Source organism: Ammospiza nelsoni, chromosome 4, assembly GCF_027579445.1.
Source record: "Ammospiza nelsoni isolate bAmmNel1 chromosome 4, bAmmNel1.pri, whole genome shotgun sequence".
Lineage (NCBI taxonomy): Eukaryota > Metazoa > Chordata > Aves > Passeriformes > Passerellidae > Ammospiza > Ammospiza nelsoni.
Genome location: NC_080636.1, coordinates 62,355,467 through 62,376,808, shown reverse-complemented (window position 1 = coordinate 62,376,808; position 21,342 = coordinate 62,355,467). Strand labels below are relative to the sequence as shown.

The 21,342-nt window shown below is 44.8% G+C and overlaps 2 protein-coding genes across 3 annotated transcripts; both read left to right on the top strand.

Annotated features, from left to right (window-relative positions):
- The first annotated feature begins 1,221 nt into the window (after positions 1-1,221).
- LOC132072265 (alcohol dehydrogenase 1-like) lies at positions 1,222-5,259 on the top strand. The gene is made up of 9 exons (XM_059470431.1): positions 1,222-1,239; positions 2,123-2,221; positions 2,713-2,854; positions 2,952-3,039; positions 3,159-3,378; positions 3,491-3,751; positions 4,013-4,148; positions 4,465-4,603; positions 5,012-5,259. Exons 1-9 carry the CDS (start codon positions 1,222-1,224, stop codon positions 5,034-5,036), a joined length of 1,128 nt encoding a protein of 375 aa, XP_059326414.1. The 3' UTR covers positions 5,037-5,259.
- A 4,335-nt stretch (positions 5,260-9,594) lies between these two features.
- LOC132072125 (alcohol dehydrogenase class-3) lies at positions 9,595-19,030 on the top strand. Of its 2 annotated transcripts, none has more exons than XM_059470153.1 (9): positions 9,595-9,689; positions 12,368-12,469; positions 13,327-13,468; positions 14,079-14,166; positions 14,953-15,172; positions 15,687-15,947; positions 16,681-16,816; positions 17,648-17,786; positions 18,732-19,030. In XM_059470153.1, exons 1-9 carry the CDS (start codon positions 9,678-9,680, stop codon positions 18,754-18,756), a joined length of 1,125 nt encoding a protein of 374 aa, XP_059326136.1. In that variant the 5' UTR covers positions 9,595-9,677; the 3' UTR covers positions 18,757-19,030. The 2 variants fall into 2 exon arrangements, with proteins under 2 accessions (XP_059326136.1, XP_059326137.1); XM_059470154.1 differs by lacking the exon at positions 9,595-9,689 and adding an exon at positions 10,436-10,453.
- Positions 19,031-21,342: the final 2,312 nt, after the last annotated feature.

Sequence of the window (21,342 nt, the reverse complement as noted above, 5' to 3'; positions counted from 1 at the left end):
GATCCACAAGTGCATGTCTGCGCTAGAGCCAGCTGCTCACCTCCAAGACAGGAGCATGCCTTCGCCTAGAGTTGACCAGCAGGGCTGGAGAACTGAATGCCAAGCAGCACATCCATGTGGCTGGGACCACTGTCCCACCACAGGGCTGCCATGCTCTGTGCAAGAGCTCAGACAGCTGCTGGGGCAGGATAGAGCAGCTGGGTGGCATCCCTGGAGCTGGAGATATGTTCAGGGTACTTGAGAGCTGGGGGCTTGGCCAGCCAACTCTGAGTATTGCAGCTGCTACGAACCTCCCCCTCAGCCCATGAGAAAGGGCTGGGACATTCAATAGCAAGCACCAACACAAGTGTCTGCCTCTGCAGACACTCCACTGAACACGTAAACGTGGGGCCTCTTCCCAAACACAGAAACAGTTCCCAAACACACACAGTGCTCATCTTACCTGGTCCTCCAATAAGCTCTTGCTCATCCTGTCTCTCCTACACATCACCTTTTCAAATGCCCCAGCAGAAAACAGCTCTGGAAGAACCTGAAAAGCCTGGGTGGAGTGAACCCACCTACAAACCTGGCTACACTGCAGTCAAGCAAATGGATCCTTGGGGAAAAAATTCCTTTCTTGACAGATGTTCCTCTTACTGCTCTGGTGAAAATAGCTCTGAAAATAACTCCAATATCATAGACAGTAAAGCTTCAACCCAGAGGGACATGTGTCTTTATCCACCACATTTTCACTGGCTTTGGATGTGTTTTATTTTAGTTTTTAAAAATTTTTAATCCTTTCGCAAATATTGTGGTGTGAATGGACACCAGGTCAAATGCTCCAAACTGGCAAAAAGGAGACTTCGAGGAAGCCCCAGCAGAGATGCAGATCTCCTCCCTCCACACCTGCCAGAAGCAACTGGAAGAAATAAACCAACCTTTCTGAGCTCTCTGAGCCTTTCAGGCAGGGAGGGCAGGCAATGACCCAAGGGCAGAGTCACTGATAAAACTCAAGTCCCTGGAGGACTTCTGCCCCCATCCATCTCCCTGCCGCTGTCCAGCTCCTCCCCTCAGCACTCCCTATGCAGCATCCAGCCCCCGACACACATTAACCAGCGCTCTCCAGAGACGGTGCCGCGCCGGGACTGCTCCCGCTCCACGCCTGGCGGATCCTGCAGCACGCCCGGGCAGCAGCTTCCCTCCAGCCTGCCGCAGCCACAGACACGGCTCTGCTAAGACCTCATGGCCACTGCGGGAAAAGTAAGGACAAGGCATTTCCCATCCTCCTTTCCGAGGTGCCCTGCTCTTGGCCAAATCTGCGGCAGAAGGCTCACCCTGCACAGCACTCCGCGGGCCCTCTTTCCTCCGATCTTACTCCCCCTCCTCTTCCAAACCCCTGAGAATGTCACCAGACTCTGCATTCGGTAGCGCATTCCCACTCTGTCCTGCTCGGCTGCTCAGGAGACAAAATTTGCAATTGTGCTGCCCTGAAAAACACCTTCCTGCTCAATCCCATCCTGTGCTCCTGCTCTGGCAGCAAACGCAGCTCTCCAGTGGTGCCCTCTTCAGCCACTCACCTCCTGCACTCAGCCTTGTCCATGGCAATATCCTTTTCAGGCTGCAAGCCCCATCTTGCTGATGCCAAACTGCCTTGAATTGAACTGGGGAAGGGTTTGTGCCATGTCACACGCAAATCAAACCTTGGTAAAGGAAAGAAATGATCCAGGTGCCAATCAGATGGGGACAATTCCACAACCCCTCTCTCACCTTCAGCCCAGTGTGTCACAAAGCTGACATCAAAGCTCTCCATTGGCACTTCCACCAGGTAGGGTCTGCAGTGCTCATGACAGCACAGTCTGGCCAGTAACACATGAGGATATTATGAAAAATCCACCAAAGCCATCAGAACCCAGTAGCTTTCCAAGGCTACACCTGATACTCTTTGGATCACAAACCACAAATGGGGTTTCCTCAGACCCAAAACTAGGCCAGTCTTTACTGAACAGCACTTGGTTTCAGGTGCAGCTGAGCATCACCAGGGTTGAGCACCTCGGGTTTAGGTGACTGCAGGATGATTTCCCCCAGCTGTGTGCTTTTAAAGGCAAACGTTCCCATGCAATGAATTCCTCTTGCTTGTTTCCAGGTTATCAGGTGCAGGGCTGCTGTTGTCTGGGCCCCGGGCAAGCTCTCTGTTGAGGAGGTGGAAGTTGCACCCCCAAAGGCAGGGGAAGTCCGGATCAAGGTAAAAATACATCTCAATATCTTTTTCTTCGTTCCTTTTGGGAATTGCTCCTCTTGTGGTTATAACTTCAGTAAAACTCAGGGATCTGCGTCCTCCAAGATGCTTTCATTGCCCAGAGCTGCCTTGGCTCAAATGCACTATCTGCCAGGGGGTCCTTTTCGGACTAATTCTTGTCTAAGCTGTCACATAGGAACTTGGACTTTTGGACTAATTCTTGTCTAAGCTGTCACATCCTATCTCCAGCCCTTTCTCTACTGGACAGGGCTCTGGTACCCACACTGTGGCCTCCCCTCCTCTTCCACCTCCAGCTCAGTGCAGAGGAAAGCCACATGGAGCATTCAGAGTGAGCAAGGGAAAGGGAAGCCTGGGCTCTGTATGCTGCCACAGAGTGCCAGCACTGACTGAGGGGCATCATAACACCCCTGGGAAAATTGCTTCTACAAACTGAGTTAGACAGAGGCCAGGACATCTGCTTGTTCCTCTCCAAATAGCTTGTGGCCACAGGCATCTGTCGCACAGATGAGCACCTTCTGCAAGGCTGCTTTCCCAATGCAGAATTCCCAGTGATCCCTGGCCATGAAGGAGCTGGAATTGTGGAAAGTGTTGGAGAAGGAGTGACCTCTATGAAACCAGGTAACTGACACACACACACAAACACATGCCCAGGAATCAGCTCTCACACAGGCAGCATCCTTAGACCCACATAACATGGAATATTGTTATCTTTCAGGTGACAAAGTAATCCCACTTTGCATCCCTCAGTGCAGGGAATGCAGCTTCTGCCGGAATCCTGAATCCAACTTCTGCCAGAAGTCCCAGTAAGTTTACTTTGCCTTCCCCTACACCTACAGGGAATTGACTTTATGACAAATCTGACACCCCCATCAGCGCTTCACTCAATCAAATACAAATACAAATACTTGCATCTCCTCCACAGTATCTCTGAACCACAAAACCTGCTGCCAGACAAGACCAGCCGCTTCTCTTGCAAAGGGAAGCAGATCCATCATTTCCTGTGGGTCAGCACCTTTGCAGAATACACCGTGGTCCCAGAGTACACTGTTGCCAAGATAGATGCTGCAGCACCTCTGGACAAAGTCTGCTTGTTTGGCTGTGGGTTTTCCACGGGCTATGGGGCTGCCATCAACACAGCCAAGGTTGGTGTTCACCACAGCCACCCTCACAACCTCATCAATCCTGTACAAAAGAAACCTTCTTTTCTTCCTCCTCCCCTTCCCACTGGAGACTCATAGGCTCCCATCTGTGCAGGTAAAACCAGGCTCCACCTGTGCTGTTTTTGGACTTGGAGGAATTGGCCTCTCTGTTGTCATGGGCTGCAAGGCAGCTGGAGCTTCCCGCATCATTGCCATGGACATCAACAAGGACAAGTTTGCCAAGGCCAAGGAGCTGGGAGCCACCGACTGCATCAACCCTCGAGACTTCCAGAAGCCCATCCAGGAGGTGCTCACTGAGATGACCGGGCAGGGCGTGGACTACTCCTTTGAGGCCATTGGGCACAAGGACACCATGGTAGGTGGCACTTCAGCACCTGTCCTCCCTCCCAGATCATCACAGGCTCCTCTCAGGGCAAAAATCACCCCCATGGGAAGTTCCTCACAGGCTGCCTGCACTGCTGGGCATATCTTTCTGAGAGGAAATCTTAAAAGAGCCCACAAGCTCCCCAGGTCTGTGTTTTCAGGTTACCAGGGAGGAGCAAGAGATTGCACAAAAAGAGGACTCTCATGACTAACCCATAAGGGCTTTCTCTCATTCTCCTGCCTGTCCTATCAGATTGCTGCCCTGGCTTCCTGCAATATGAGCACTGGTGTCTGTGTGATGATTGGAGAACTGGATTCTGGTTCGGAGATTTCCATCAATCCCACACTTCTGCTGACTGGGCGTACATGGAAGGGGACTGTGCTCGGAGGTAGTGAACTTAAAAATGCACTCTAAATATTTCAGCTTTTCCTCTCTTGGCAGTTGACAAATCATAGTAAAAGAGGGTTTTCAAGGAAAAGACAATAAAGAGGAGCACTGCATTGCCTGTATTGAACATTAGCATTAGACGTGCAAATAATCCTCCACCTGTGTCTCACAGTAACCCACTCATCCCAAAGAGCAGAAAACATCTCACAAGGGTGTGGCACCAGCACTGGTCACTAGTCCTGACCCTCACAGTAACACTACCTTACCAAAACAGCCTTTCTCCCAATATTCATGCAGCTGCTCTCTCCTGTTTCTAGGCTGGAAGATGAGAGAATGTATCCCCAAATTAGTTTCTGGCTATTTGGAGAAGAAATTCAATTCGGACTTGCTGATCACGCACACTCTGCCATTCACTAAAGTGAACGAGGGATTTGAGTTGCTACGTGCAGGAAAAAGGTGAGACCCTGACCAGCAGGAGGTTCAGCAAACCTCAGCACCTCCCCTAAAATTCCAACAGGCAGAACATGCAACACTGGCTTCCCAAAGAGCACCTGAGCCTTTTGAGGAAGCAGTGCCTCCCAGCTGAGTGCTGGCAAGTTGTGCCATAGCCAGAGGGAAGAGCCCATGTTCAGCACAGGGAACCCTCCTGCTCATGGTTCAGCTCAGCACAGATCCTGTGGCCTTATCCCGTGAGGGGCTCCCCTCAGCAGGGATTTGAAGGCTGCCCCACTGCTGCACGCCTCATGCAGCTCAGTCAGGAAGAGGCTGGATGGCAGAGAAGGTGGCCGGTCCCCAGGCACACCTGCCTGCCACACTGCCTGCTCCTGAGCTGCAGCCAAGCCTCCCTTCCCTTCCATGTTTCAGTATCCGCACTGTCCTGCTCTTCTGAGGGACGCGGCCTAGGAAGCCGAGCGGAGGGACCAGCACAGCAGGTGCTCTCCTGGCCCGGGCCCTTCTCAACCAGCACCTCCCCTTGTGGGGCACCAGGAGAAGAGAATGAGGAACTCACCTGTGCTGCTGCCACTGCTGGTCCTGCTGTGCCCAGACAGGACAGAAAAGGATGTCTCTCCCAGGAAAATGATTTTACTAATAAAGGTTTTCTGTAAAACTTGTCCCATGCAGTGCACTCAATCAGAAGTGTTTCCAGGGGGCAGGGGGAGCTCCCCCTCACATCACATCTGTTCTACCACACCCTTGTCCTCAGCAGTGAGCAATGGCCTGTGCCCCCCCTCTGCTGCTGCCTCCCACCTTCATCTCCCTCAGTGAACTGAGCCCTCTCCTCTCTGCCCCTGTCCCAGCTGGGTGAATGGTGCAGCTTCCAGCAAAGCCCAGCAGGGAAACCACCCCTGCTGCTGCTACTCTGAAGCATATTATAGAAAGCAGCAGATAACTTTCTTATAATGATGTAACACTCATAGAGCATCCATGGATGCTGTTTCATTTTTGGCTAATGTTATTGTACTTTTAATATATTTTCCACACCAAGTCCCATGGTATATTACAGTACAACTCTGAAAAATCTTCCCCAGAGGACAGGTTTGTCACTTCAAATGGTCATTCTGCTAAATCAATTCTCCTTTCAGTGCTGAACATTTGACCCACAATAGTACTGTGCCTTTTGACCTCTTTTATGCAACACTTATTACATCCCACAGCCCTTTGAACTTCTGGAAACCCCTTAGCACAATCAGCAATTATACAGAATATGATGAACACACAAATGAGTTATCAAAGGTAAACAAATCCCATCCTGTCCACCGATTTTTAGTACCTTCTGCACATATTACTCCGACATGAGATAAAGTTAGCTATAATTCTCCTAACTACTTTTTAAACATAAGACAATAAGAGTGGCAGTAATGAGTCAACATCAATATAATTCAATAAATGTTAATTAACTGAGTTCTAGCACTTCCCTATTGAGAAAACTCCAAGAACTTCCAATAAACAATGTTTTCCTATACTGCACATGCATCTGCACAGTCTTAATTTTATACAGGTGGTAAGTCTCAAAATGTAATCAATTTGCCAAGTATCTAACAAATATAAACACATAGACCTGTGCAGGAGTGAGACAAAAGATAATAATTTTTCCTTTTCGGAAAAAATCTAGACCTAGATGAAAAAAAATTTCGGTCACTATTTAAAAATTCTGCCTACAGTAAATTGTAACTTGCACTTTACCAATTCTTTTGAACTGCTGTTACATGAAAAATTGTGTAAGCCCTTCTGAGTACTGAGGAGCTCTCCGCTACAGCAGGGCCACCTGGTGGTCACCTGTCCCTGCTCTCCGGGCATGCTGCCTTGGATCTCGGAGATCCTCCTGCCCCTTGGGCAACAATCACTAACTGGGCAGGACTTCAAATTTTAGCAGATAATTAGAGAGCTCCTCAAATTCTGCTTGATTCCTAAAACATCACTTGTTTCACAGCTGGCCAAATAATTACATTTGAAAACAAAGACATTTATACAAACCAGAAGAAAATTATGCCAAGTGCAAAGAAGGAGGTGACAGCACAACACTTTCACACTTTCAACTTTCAAATTTCCCTTGCATAGTTATTTTAATATTAACATATTAAAATCAGCACTTATTAGATCTAGATCAGCTTTTTGTGCTTTATTTGGTTTTCAGCGAATGCAGATACCTGAGAGTATTTAATCACCAACTCCCCAAATTACTTATTTCCATATCTAAAATATTAAACATCTTTCAGCATCCCAACTTCATGTGTCTCTACTGCAAAACTGTCATGGTCACTTTCACACTTATTCTGAGTACATCAGATTTGTTTTGAAAAGGTATTTTACTCTAGTATACTTTAGAATTATACTAGGATCAATTAGTGAAATTATTCCTAAAGTTTTTCCTTTGGAACCAACCATTTCTTGAATTACCAGATAATATTAGATTTATATTTATCTTTACAAAATATTGCAATTACCTAAGAATTACCCAAAGAAATACCAACCGGCTTTGAGCATTTTTGAGCACAAGTATTATCCTCCAGTACTTCACAGAAAAATGTAGGAAACTTAAATCAGAATTCAAAAAGATGACTTTGAAAGCAATGCCCCACAAAAATAGAGTTACACTCAAGCATCCACTGCTGGAACTAGTGCACAGGTTACCCCAGCTCTAAAAGTGTTGCTCTAATTAAATATTTCCATCAAAACTACTGGTTTGATTTGGAAAATTAACAGTATTAATAGAAGGGAAATTACCTGTGGGTCAATCTAGGACCATATCTGCTTGGGGAAAACAAACCAGGCAACATTTGTATTAATGCATTTCAGTTTTGCTTCTGGGTAGACTTGTCAGTCTGCTCCAGCCGCCCTGTGCCTTGCCAATCTGGTCCCCAGCAGCTCCAGTGCCAAAGCAGCAGCTCCTCCTTCTGAGGGAGGCACACAGCCAGCTTCTGCCACTGGCACTCACACTGGCCCAGGATGGGCACCCTGGCAGATCACTTGCATCTTCCTTCAGCCATACACTGCCTCCCAGTCTTGCAAGTGATTTCTTCCCCCACAGCTTCTTGTGTTTCAAACTTAAACTAAGGTACAGAAATGCCTCTAGGGTAGGAGAAAATGTAATACAGATCTCTAGTTGTTTTGGGCTTTTCTTCCCACGTGACAGACCACATCCACCAAACAAGAACATGATTGCCAGATCTCCCTCCCACAGGCTCAGAGTGCTTCCAAGCCCTCCTCTTTTCCACATCCAAGCTGATGCTCCTGATTACCATGTAACACCTGAAAGAACAACACCAAAACCAAATAAATGTAAAATCCAGAGCAGCAGTGGAAGTCCTCTCCTACAGAACTTACCTACATAAACCTGAAACATGTGACAAAGCATGGATAGTTTAGTCAAGATCATGGAGTGGTAACTTGATTTGCTTGCATGGTGCTGAGAACAGAAAGAAAGTTGCAAAACCACTTACAGTGTCCAGGGGCTTCCAAAAGCACACAGCAACACTGGGGGCAGCATCACAAAACTGCAAGGGAAGGAAAGATGAAAAAATAAACAACTTTCATCTCTGAAACTGGACAGTGAGTGCTAAAGAGGTCTGATTTATGTATCTGTCCGATTGTCCACCAGAATCAGTGCCTACAATTTTCAGATACTAAAAAAAGCAGAGCATCTGTGGAGTTTAGCTAAACATAAAATGCTTGGAGGCTTTTTGGAAGCACTGACAAATCAGGGGTGGCCAAGAGCATGAAATTAGCGGGAGAGGTTGGCAGAGCTGAATTTAACCAAGGAAATTGACACAGCCTGTGTTGATTTCAACAACAAGGTGTGTAACCTATATATTACCTTCATATGGCCATATTACCCTCTAATTCCATGTCAGCTTTCATGAGCCAACAGATTTAGTTTCTCATTTTAGTTTTATTCTTAAATGTTACTTTCATGTTATTTACTAAATGCCATAGCTGCTTATGTCCTGTTACTAATTTTCCAAATGCTGGTGCTGTTGTCTGTGATATTTGCAAAGCTTTTGTTAGCATGTCATTGGAAATTAAAAATTCCCTTTCCTACTGAAGGGGACTTAGTTACACCCTGCCATTCCTCGAGCACCATCACCTCTTGTGGAAAATCCCAACAGCTCAGGGCAGAACTGTTCCCCTCATCTTACACAATCATGTCTGCATACCTCACAAGAAGCCCTTCCTACCCTTCCTGGAGAAAAACTGTTTTTCAGAAAATGAAACAACACCATGAGCCAGTGAATGATCCCATCTTGCAGCAATAGCTCCTTTGCTTCAAAGGCTGCTGGATGGAATGTCAAGAAGCCCAGTCAAAATTTCCATCCTACTGCAGATCCCTTCACCTACCCTGGCAGCGCACTGCCTTCACCCAGTCTGAAGTAATGTCTCCACATTTCCACCCAGGAAAGCCTGCACCACTGCAGTTTGTCCAGCCAAGAACAGATTCAGGCACAAAGGACACGGCTCTGCAGCCATGTTCGGCTTCCCCCTGTGCCCAGGTGGGACGTGGGCGGTACCAAACACCCCAGAACGAGAGGCAGGGCGGCATTCCCCCGCCCGGGGAAGGCAGGCACACTCAGGCACTGCTGCGGCCCTCAGGGAGCGGCGCAGAGGCGGCCGTGGCGTCCCGTTAGCTGGGAAGGAATCTGGGCAAGCTGGGAGAACAGGCCCATGGGCCGGGACAGCGGGCTGCTCCCTCACGGGCGCAGTAACGTCCATCTGCCAGCCGGACTAAAGGAGCCGCGATGGAAGACACTGGTGCAGCCGCCAGCAGCCACAAACCCGGCCACACGGCAAGGCTACACTGCGGGCACCCTCAGGAAACACAGAGACCTTGGCCCGCACCGCGGTCTGCGGGAAGAAAAACCCACAGGGGACTGGTAATAGATCCAGCGCGCCCGTGCCCTGGAAGGGTGGGAGGCGAAAAAGAGAGGAAGGAGCGACTTCCTTCGCCCGCCCCTGAGAGGGAGGCGGAGAGAGACGCAGCGGAGAAGGAGGCGGGCTCCTCTTCCCCTTCCGCTGGCAGCCGTAGCCGTGCACGATGGCGAGCGGGGTGAGCGTCTGCGTTCCGCGGCGGGAAGGTCGCCGGGGGCGGGCGGAGGGTCCCGTACCGGGCAGGACGAGGCGAGCGAGCCCTCCCGGCCCTGTCCTGCCGTCGCTGCCGGGGCCGCGGGCCGGGCTCGCCGTGACCGCTCTGGCCCCAGCGCTGGCCGGGGCTCTGGGGTTGTTTGGGTTCCTCCGCGCTCCTGCCCCACGCGTGTGAGGCGTGCGGCGGAGTCGGTGCCGCTGCTCTGGCGTGGGAGGCTCTCGCTGTGAGTGTTTGCAGGCTAGGAAGGAAAACACGCGTTCGCTCCCCGCCGTGTGTTGTACTCCAGCCCCTTGCGCGTCCTGGGGGTCTGAGGGCTGCGCTCCGGCCGCTCTTGGGTCGCGGCGTGGAGGAATGAGCAGAAGACCTTGAGCTTTGCGTGTTTCCTGTGGGTTTCGGGCAGGTGCGACCGAACCGGCTGGAAAGAAGGGGTAAAACAAGACCTGCCTGCTCACAAAGCCATTGCTGGCACGTTTGCTGCACGGCTGTAGGAACAGCGCGATAGCACAGACCTTGTGCCAGTATTTTCTGAACTCTGTGCAGGCGGTCAGCGCCCGGGCCCCGAGCCGCGTCGGCGGCCGCGCCTGGCCGGACGCTGAAGCTGCTCCAGGCGGGCACTGGGGTTTGGAGCGGCTTCTGTCCCTGCCAGAGCTCGGTTTCATCCCGACTGAGGTAGCTGATGGTGTGCGCGGCCACAAGCAACCCAACAGCTGGGCTTCAGTGCTAGCATGGTAATAGAGGAAGTGAAGAACTGCTAGAAGTTGGTGTTTTGGTTTTTATTTCCAATTTTTTATTTCCAGTTGTTGGCTTCAAGATTTTCAGCAAAGCGACAGTGGAAAGTTATGAATAATAATAGGGCAGAAAAAGATGGGACTTTCCTGATACCCACTCTAAATAGTCCAGGGGCCTTTGTGGCTGTATGGACTGAATGAGAAATTACTATTTCAGAATGTGCTTCCAGATGCATACTGTTAGTTTTAGACGATCAGAATTTATCCTGTAAGAAGACTTTTTTTTTTTTTCTCCTCTCTGTCGTTAATTTGTGTTTAACTAAGCTTGTGGAAATCAAATTTTAGGAGTGCGCAGTCTCCCATGCAAGAACAAGTGATGACTTAATGAGGGGAGGATGAGGGGATGGATTGAAAACCAGTAAATGATTTACTGAATCATGGCTCCCCTTGCACTTTGTGCTTTGAATTTAGATTTTTTTTTTTCTGGCAAAATCTTTGGTAGATTTAGAGATTATGACTGATGGCTCACACTGTGATTCCACAGTTAGTTACTATGGCGCATTCCGTACATTTTTGTAATATTTACCCTGGTATTAAAGAGCAGGACAAGAAGATTTCATAGCTCTAGTTAGGGGTGTTTCTGTCTAATTTACACCCCTGCTGGCTATTGGAATTGGCACCTGTTTTCTGTTACAAAGCTTTTTTGGGTCTGTAGTATTTATTTTACCAAATTTAAGCCAAGATAGGTATCTAAGTTCTGCTATCACAGGTGCAGTGAGGATTTTAACTGGCTCTGGCAAAGCCTAGTACTGTTTATTGTACAACAGAAATACTGTTGTAAGAATGGCATAGACTAGCCATTATTTTCTGCTGATCACAGGTGATGCATGAGAGCTGGCAAGCTCAAAAGGTGCTCTTGGCACTGTTATTTCTTCCAGCAAGTGAAATTTCAAAAAGGCTGAGTAAATGTATTGCTGATCTTGGGAATTTACATTAATCCTCTCTTTCAAGCATTCCATGGGTACAGCACAGCTATTTTGAACACACAAAATGTCATGTTCTTCTCTTGGTTTATATTTCTAATAGCAATGGCTTAGACCTTGTCATCTTCATGAAACCAACCTCTAAGGGTAATCCAGATGCTTATCCTGAAGCTGCTCCAGAGTGTTTGGCTGTAATGCCTGCTGATTTTCTCAGTCACTGGTGTGTATGTAGCTGTCAATAGGATTTCCAGATCCAGAGATCCTACTCTCTTATCCAGGCTCTCACCATTGGGATTGAAAAGCTTGCAGAGCAGGATTTGTTGTGGCACTGAGAGCAGTGAGTGAAGACTTGCTAACAGTGATCCCTGTGGCCACAGCAGAAGTGTTAGAGCCTTACAGCAAAGTCCCTCTGGTCCCTCTGCATCGCTGGGGGCTCTGCATGTCAGCTGCATCTCCTTGCTGGAATCCTACTTGGAAACCATCCTGACCAGGAACAGGAAATTCAGTCTTGATGTGGTTCTCCACAGTTCCCTTTCTGAACTTTCCAGCTTCAAGCACTGTGTTTAATGAACATACCTGAAATGAATGGCAGTCTTGGATGTTAAACCACCATTTTTTCATGCAGCCTTTCCATTCACATTGCTCCCTTCACTGCAGCATGTCTCCCAAGCACTCCTAGGCTTATTATATTTTTACACAGTAAGAGAATGACATCCAAATTTCAGATCTTGGCTTACTCATTATTGTTTAGCTTGCTGAAAGCAAATGTGGGGCAATTAAACCTTTGTGTTGAAATTATGAATTTCAGATCTGGGATTCTTTCCAAAAGCCACTAGTGCTGCTTTTATTTTCTCACTTGGCTGAACAAGAATTATTTTAAATTAACCATACAACAGATGTCCTCTTACTTTTTCTTGTTCTTGTCTTTTAGGTTATTAAATGCAAAGCTGCTGTTGCCTGGGAGGCAGGTAAACCTCTCTCAATTGAGGAGGTGGAGGTTGCTCCACCAAAAGCTCATGAAGTTCGTATCAAGGTATTTACATCAGTTCTTATCTATATGTTTTCTATTTTAGGAGACTGAGTATTGAAGATGAATAGTTTGTTTGCCAACAGAAGAAATGTTGAATAGATATCATTAGTTCATTAGTATCTCATCTGGCTTTACAGAGAAGAAAATGACAGTATTTAGATCTTCTGTTTATGGAAAACACTTTTCTCTCAAAAGTTCTGAGAGTTCTCTCAAAATGTCTGAGCTGGGAGCACCTTTATCTTGTTTCAAGGACAGCAGTTTGTCATTTGTGGCAGCTGTGTAACAAGCTGGATTTTACTTCAGTCAGGCCATAAGTTATTGGCTGCTGAGCTAGGATTGGTCTCTTGGATTCCCTAAACCCAAGTTTCTGATTTCATCAGGACTTTCCAGGAGCCTGTGTCTGCCAAAAAGTATACATTAATGTGAAAATTATTCCTGTGGAAAGGATTTATGCATGGTGCTGAAGACTTAAGCAGGATTTATGTAGTACTGAGAGTTCTGCATGGTCTCTCTGGAAATTTTACCTCTGAGTCTTAACTTATTTCAAATCTGAGATGTTAAACTACTTTGAGAGGACTTGGAGCACTGATTTCTAGCTATAGGAAAAGACAGGTCATCTTTTACCCCTTTCAATGTCACATTTTGGTTGATGGAAATTATAAAAATGTACTGTCGTGACTTTGCATTTTCAAAATAAGAAAAACTTGCTTGCCAGGAATTGAAAGTATGTTGCCTATATCCTAAATGCTACCAGAACTTTGACCTGGCAATTGTTCTTAATTTCTGACTAAAGGGAATTGTTTAGATCTGTGCTACTATTCTGTTCTTCAGGATGTCTCAGATTATTTATTTCTTCACAGATAGTTGCCACTGCTGTCTGTCACACTGATGCCTATACTCTGAGTGGTGCTGATCCTGAAGGATGTTTCCCTGTGATCCTGGGACATGAAGGAGCAGGAATTGTAGAGAGTGTTGGGGAAGGAGTAACAAAAGTAAAGAAGGGTAAGGAAATACCTTACAAATTTTCTGCCTTCCTTGAAAGTGTTACTTTATTTGAAGACTCACTGTCAAATTGGGCCACTGAAATGCCATATTGCAGGAGTTAATACAGTATTTTATTCTGGGGTGTATGTCTGTGTAGATTTCTGTGGTCTGTGAGACAAAACACTAATCTATTCAACGAGCTCTTGATTTAAAGCATGAAAGAGCCCAGAAGAGCATTTTTTTACTTGAAATCAGATCAGTGTATAAGTGCAAGAGGGTTGAGGTTTTATTACTTTTTCAAATTGTAGTTTTTATCTGTTGGTGTAATTAAAAGGCCTAAAGTGTTTAGTCTTGTTGTTCACTGTTGATTTGGGGTTGTTTTGTTTCACAATAATGTTGCTACTTGTTCTGGAATGATGAATTTCAGATGGGTTGTCTGCTCAGCCAGGATTAAAGTTGTTTATCGAGCACTCTATAATACCTCTGTATACCATAAACAGCTTTTAGTACACAAAGGTTTTAAGTGAACTGAAACTCACAGAAAAACATGCAGAATCAAGTAACTTCCATTTTTTTTCACAATGCCTTGCTTGACTCAATAACTAGACACAGAATATTTTTTCCTTAGGGGACACTGTTATCCCTCTATACATCCCTCAGTGTGGAGAGTGCAAGTTCTGTAAGAATCCTAAAACAAACCTGTGCCAGAAGATAAGGTCTGTATGACTTTGACAAATGCTATGGTATTTGTTCAATGTATACCTGCTGTAGTTAGCAAAAGCAATTGACAGGAGTTTTCTCTGAAGAATAAATCTGTTGATGCATAATTTAATGACTTGGAAAGCAGGTGTTTCAGGAGCCACTTAGGCACTTTTTTTCAGTCTTCCTTAAAATTTCTATTCTTACCTTAAATAAAACTGTTTCTCTCTTTTCATGTATGTGAAGGTGCAAACTACTCCCTTGTGTCCACAGGTTGGAAACATAAATGCTCTGACTCCATATTTAACCCATACTTAAGGGAAGCACTTCAGGGAATGTAGCTCTTGGGAGTGAACAGCAAAGCTTTCAAGTGGTACAGAGTCATACAGACAGCTCTTTTTCCCTTAATATGTGCTTCCCAGATAAATTTGCAGCTCCTGTTCTGAAAAAAAAAATCTCCCAAACTCAAAAAAAGCCCCAGTGACATAACTGACAGGTGCTATTCAGGGGATGGCACTGAAGGAGGCCAAGACAGTGGTGTGGTGCTGTGGCACAGGTAGCATTGCTAACTAATAAGGTCAGCATATGAGTAAACTCTGTTTCTTTCAGGTTTTTCCTGGAGGAATTAACTGCATAAAGTTTTAGGAGTTTAGCATCTCACCTCTGTGAACTTCTAGGTTTACTAAAGTGGTCAAAATGTAAAGGTGCAAGTATGCAGCTGCCTCTCTGTGCTGCTTAGTGGATTCCATCTGGTGAGAGTACTTGCTGCTTAAAACTCTGCACTTTCCTGTCTTTGCCTCAAGAGTCACTCAAGGGAAAGGAGTCATGCCTGATGGTACCAGCAGATTCACCTGCAAGGGAAAGCAGATTTTCCACTTCATGGGGACCAGCACCTTCTCTGAGTACACCGTGGTGGCTGACATCTCAGTAGCCAAGATAGATGCTGCAGCACCTCTGGATAAAGTGTGCCTGCTGGGCTGTGGCATCTCCACGGGCTATGGGGCTGCTGTCAACACTGCTAAGGTAAAGGCTGGCCTTGTGGCACGCACAGCTAAGCAACTACACTAGGACTGAAAAGGGGATGTACCAAATCTGTGCTCCTTCCTCTTCAGCTGATGAAATTTAGCTAAGAATTTCTAACTTCCCCATAAGAGGCCAGATGAGGTTAGAAAGATCCCGTTGCCCTTTGGAGGAAATTCAGGTGGAGTATTCTGCACCCCTTTTGACAGCAGCTATATATGAATTACTTTTCTGGTTCATGTTCATCTTGCTGCAAGTCATTCTGATAGCCTGAAGCTCAGGGTGAGATGGAGGTGGTAGGTGTGTGGGCATGAGTCTTCAGGCAAAAGAAGGGGCTTAGTGCCTAAAGAGCTTTTAGAATTAAATTTCTGTATAGTTTCCCTTGTCTATAAAATCTCATAGCCATGTATATTTGCTTCCATTTTTCCTTTATTACAGCCTCCTTAACCTGCATTTCCTCTTCCCCTGGAAGGATGAATTTTTTTTCTGTTGCTCATGATTCCTTTGTTACTCCTAGGTGGAGCCTGGCTCTACATGTGCCGTGTTTGGTTTGGGAGGCGTTGGGCTGGCGGTTATTATGGGCTGTAAAGTAGCAGGAGCATCCCGGATCATTGGCGTTGACATTAACAAGGATAAGTATGCCAAAGCCAAAGAGTTTGGAGCTACTGAGTGCATCAGCCCCCAAGACTCCAAGAAGCCCATCCAGGAGGTTCTGGTTGAGATGACCGATGGTGGTGTGGATTACTCATTTGAGTGCATTGGAAACGTCGGAGTCATGGTGAGTGCTTGGCCAACAGGAGCGTGTGCAGGGAGGGACCAGTTCAGCTGAACAGCAAGATCAGCTGCTTTCTTAAGATAAAACATGCCAGATTCACTAATCTTTTTTTTTTTCCTTAATAATGATGATACCTGCTATGACTCATAAGGACAATTCACACTCAATCCTAATTATGTAATGGAAGCAGCTGCTACTTCTTGGGTTGAAAATGGCACTTACAAAAGTTTTTTCCTTAATCAGACTTGTTTTGAGGTCCTGAGTTTCTCTGTGCTGACAGTTGAAATTAACAAAACTCTTATAAAATCTATTGTGCAATGAACAGTAAAATCTCAGGGATCACTCAGCATTTCCCTAATTTCTCAAGTAATTAATTTTACCTTTGGAAATGCAATGCAGGAGTACTACTAAATGTAAGGCTGGATTTTCAGCAATTACAGTAGCATTCCTTACTGTTGGTAATATGGTCTGTGATTACAGTTTATCCTGACTCTCAGTGGGAGTTCAGAGTGACTTCTCTGAAAGCTAGATAGGACATAAAAAGGGCAAAGTGAATCTTTAAAAGTGTAAGGGAATCTGAACCCTGAATGAAAAATATAATGTAATTTTCAGTGTATTTACTGTTCCTTAAATGGTGATGTGGTGATTCATTAACTGGGGGAAAGGAAGTGCTGCCAGTCCAGGCAGTGTAAACCTTAGCAATAAACACCCTGCTTTGTCCTGTCTGTCCATGAAGAGGGCTGCCCTGGAAGCCTGCCACAAAGGCTGGGGACTCAGTGTGATAGTCGGAGTGGCTGCTGCTGGCCAGGAGATCTCCACACGGCCATTCCAGCTCGTAACTGGGCGGACGTGGAAAGGGACTGCATTTGGAGGTAACTCTCTCTTGCTGTGGGGATGAAAATAATTTACTCTGGGCTAAAGCTGGGAAGAACACACCCCCTTGGCTTTGCTTGTGCAAGAAATGTACTATTGACAGGCTATTCATAAATGCTACGTTGGCTTTTAAGATAGACTCTTAAAATCTGTTATTCCTATAGAAAGGGTACAGATTAACACATTGGTATCATATCTAACATATTTTGAAGAGAGAATATATCTATATCCTACTCAGTACTAAAGGAATGGAATAGGGAAACTGCTTTACCACCAAGTGAAGGTTTGGTTTAGTTCCATCCAGTGAAAGGACCTGGTCTTTGGAGAGATGGGAACACATGTATTTGTGTTGCTTAACCACTAGGTAAATTGTGAGGCCAACATGACAAAACAAGTGCTTGATACGCATTTTCTGCTGTCAACTCAAAACCACATTGAGTTCTTTTTTTTGAGAATTCAGTAATTGTTGAAGTTGATGGAAGTTCAATTTCAGACTTTGAATTATTACACTGCTCTTTGTCCAAGCAATAAAAAACTTACTGGGTTGGGTTATAAAGAATGTAGGGGGTCTGATAGAGATGCCATGTGTATACTTTCCTAGGTGAGGGCTGCTGTCAATGCTGAATGCTGCAACACCTAGTAAAAGATTTTTCACCAATGCTTGTGTTAGGATAACGTGTGCTTTTGCTAGACCTCTGTAGGAGAGACAGACATGTCACTCATCTCTGCTCCTTTTCATATTGATCATACAAGTTTTGTTAGGGCTGTGTTTTTAATTTTCTGAGATGGGTGGAAAAGGGAAAAAATAAGGCATGTTTTCCTTCTTTCAGGCTGGAAGAGTGTAGACAGTGTTCCTAAACTGGTGACTGAATACATGTCCAAAAAGATTAAGGTTGATGAATTTGTGACTCACACGCTGCCTTTTGACAAAATCAATGAGGCTTTTGAGCTGATGCATTCAGGAAAAAGGTAATGTTCACAATATTGAAAGGTATACAAGACACTTCTTGATCAGACACTGTCAAAGTACAGGTTCCCTGCCCACTGTCATATTTTAAACAGGGAAGCTAAAGGGTAACATATACCACATGCATTGATTCTGATAAAAACACACTTCTCTGACTTTCCAGGCATGTGCCAAAACACAGGCACACAGTAAAAGCAAGCAACAGTGTAAAAGAGAAATAGAGATAAAAAGCTGGTAAAGGGGACAGGTCAGTCTCAGGCTTTCACCATTGCTATACATTCTCCCTTATAGTAAGGAATTTAAAGAGACTGAAGATTATTCAGTAATATTTAGGATCCTCTGCAGATAGACAAATAGTTTTGACCACTGTCTCCAGAAACCAGCATGGTCTTTGTATTTGATCTCAATCCTCATATCTGTCTATTGTGTATAACTTTAGAGAAGGTATTAGTTCTATCTGCTTTAGCTCATATGGATTCTATTTTGGATAAATCAGTCGACTGTATTTGTTACAATTGGAAACACTGCATTTATGCAAATTTCATCCAGCAGTTGATCCCTGTCCCAGTTACAAACTTCAGTATCATTTCAGTGTTTTATTCATACATGAGCATGTCCAAGGAAACTAATAATGAAAGCTACCTAACCTTTTCCAAACAGAGAAAGGGAGAATGCCTGTAAATATTACTGCTCCTTGGCTACTACTGAAAGGTGACACCTAGTATGAAAAAGAGTTCATTTGGAGTTTATCTTACTGGAGGAGAGAAAGAAAAGCTGAAGAGAACAAGCATTATCCTGGATTTTTTAATAAATATGATAGGCATAAGCATGACTTCATTCATGACAAAAGACAGAAGTTAAAATATGTCTCAGCAATGAAAGGGAGGGGAGAGATGGGGAGAAAATTGACTTCTTGGTAATTTTTTTTTTCATTTTTTTATTTTAAGCATTCGAACTGTCCTGAAATTTTAGAGCCAAATATGGATCTTCTAAGTGGCCAGCAGCATGCTGACTGCCTTGTTATAATGGAATTTTTGACAGAAGATAGAATCAAGCAACTGAAAACTCACTGGGACTAGAAAGACATGTATTTTAGGGTGAGCATTCTGGGTACTAAATAATAAACTGTTAATCACTGAATAGCATTATGGAATTAGTCCTGATTATGGAACTTCTGTTTCTGTACTCATTCCTCAAATTCAATAGTGGCTAACTCAAGTTGACTTAATAAAAGCTTATTTCTAAACCCAGTGTTGGAATTATTTAGCATTAAGAGTGACTGTGTCTTTCTTGTTTTCCTCTAGTGATTTCAGTGTGTATGTGACAGAGGGAGTGTTCTGCAGAGTCTGCAGCAAACGATGTGGGATTCACTGCTCAAGGCACAGCTAAGCACAGGGGTGAGAAGCAGCCTGCATTTGCTGCAGCTGTGCTGACAGAGGGGCCAGAACTTGCCAAGTTTCTGAGGCTATTCTAGGACTACAGTGGATTGTAGCTACATCCAGATCACCTTGAAGGCAAATGTAGAGCAGAGACTTTGGTGTCCAGGGTTACCCATGTTCACTGGGGTGGTCCATGTTCTGCCTTATTTCTCACTGGTCTCTTTGGCAGCCTCTTGTAAAGATCATGGCACAAACTGCTCTGGTCACTTGCTCTAGTGGTGTCCTCCAAGGCTGCAGTAGTACATTTGTCCCATTTCCTTAACTTACTGGCAAACGAAGCAATCTTTGCAGCCAACACTGCAAAAACACACAGCGTAAGATTGTCACCTCTAGTCAGAAACCTGATTGTGCCATTGAAGCAGGAAATACTACAATTAGAGCAAGTCTGCTCTTGAGGGCTGCAGGGGAACAGGAAAGAGCATTGCATGATGATGGCTTCAGGGTTTTCTGGGATTTTTTTGTTGGAGAGGGAGAGGTTAAGTCTCAGTTTTGGAGTTGCAGGTTTTCTTAACTCTAGGTGAACTGACTGGATAAGGTTCTTTTTGTATTGAAACCTGGAATCAATGCCTCACATCCAGAAAAACATAGAGAAATAGCAGAAAATAGACTGCAAAGCAGAGGCAGCCCAGCCAGCTTAAAAAAAAAAGTTAGATACATAGAAACTCAGTGTTTCTCAGTGAATCAAGGACACTGATTAAGGGAGAAGTTTCATGTTTTAAAGAACCCTGGTCAAAACAACTTCTAGCACACAACACAGAATGCAAACAGTAATCTTACTAGAAGAAATTCCCTCTCACCACCAACAATTACTCCAAGCCACTGCTATACAACTGGGACAATTACATCTTTTCCATCTCTCATTAAAAAATATCCCCTACAGCATTCTGAAAGTAGTTGAGGCACTGCATTTCTACTTAATTTTAGACAGTAAAGAACAAATGTGAATGTCATAAGAATTCAATTTTGAGCATCAGGAGGAAATAAAAGCTGAATTGGTAACACAAAACTGAGCCTTTTAGCCCAGCAATGAGGTGACTCTCAATACCTTGTAGCTCCAGGAAGGCTGGCTGAACATCAGAAAATCCAGTAGAAAATTTGCTGTTAAGCTGTTCCAGTGAGAGTAGTCCATAATTAGAAGATGGTATCAATACAATGCTAGCTAACCTGGCAAACCAGCTGGATCTAACAGATTTAACATACTTACACTGAACAGCTGTTCCTCTGTGCTGCACAGGCTAGATGAAAACCACACAATCTTGTCTGCATTACATTATTACTTCAGAGAATCTGCATCTCAGAGTGTTTGTGGGAAGCCAGGCTGTAATACCAACAACAAAGAGATGTAGTGATACCACAGCGCTTGGGCCAAAGACTTCCAGCTTCTTCCCAGCATGAGGAGTTGCTGTCCCAGCCATTACTTCATCCTGCAAAGCTTTTGACTGAATGGGGTATGTTTGAAATAGGGTTTTTTTGAAGCTGTTCAGCAAACCAAGGGACTCAAAGCCAAGAGCTTCTACCCCATTTTTGGTGACCAAGGTACCGTATTGAACTGCACATCCACTGTGAAGGCAATGTGCATCTACTCTCTGGCTGTCATGTGTAACATGCAGGCTGGCTGCTCCTGCTGCTACTCTTACTCAACACCATCTACCAAACCTTCTCTCCTTAAATATTCAAGTCAAGTTGCAGAAACAGCATGAAGAATTTTCACACTAACTTACAGTAAAATAAGTAATTTTAATGTTTTTTCCCTTTACTCCTGTAAAGGAAAAATACATTAAGAGATTGATTCAGAACTAGTTGCAGGATTGTGTTTTTGGTAAAAGTGTATACAATTGCTAAAAATGCCATTAAAAGGAGATTTAAGTTAGGATCTTTTATTTAAGTGGATAGCAACTTCTGTAAGAATAAAAATAGTTGATTTCCACAATCCAGTCAGCACAAATCTAGTATGTCATGTTCAAGCAAAGACACAGCTAGATAGGTGAAAAAATAGTTTTTCTTAATATTTTTATTTAATAAATTTTGTTCTCAAGGCTGATGTGCCCTCTTATGTTGCAAGGTGTAGATGCTAACTAAGCTTCCCACTCATTTAAAAATACTACACTAGTATGAACTC

What these genes read in the sequence shown, in the direction of transcription:
- LOC132072125 (XM_059470153.1), top strand. An exon ending in CTCATGAAGTTCGTATCAAG is followed by an intron (nt 12,470 to 13,326) that starts GTATTTACATCA and finishes ATTTCTTCACAG; the next exon opens with ATAGTTGCCACTGCTGTCTG. An exon ending in AGTAACAAAAGTAAAGAAGG is followed by an intron (nt 13,469 to 14,078) that starts GTAAGGAAATAC and finishes TTTTTTCCTTAG; the next exon opens with GGGACACTGTTATCCCTCTA.
- LOC132072265 (XM_059470431.1), top strand. An exon ending in CAGGGGAAGTCCGGATCAAG is followed by an intron (nt 2,222 to 2,712) that starts GTAAAAATACAT and finishes CTCTCCAAATAG; the next exon opens with CTTGTGGCCACAGGCATCTG. An exon ending in GAAGGGGACTGTGCTCGGAG is followed by an intron (nt 4,149 to 4,464) that starts GTAGTGAACTTA and finishes TCCTGTTTCTAG; the next exon opens with GCTGGAAGATGAGAGAATGT.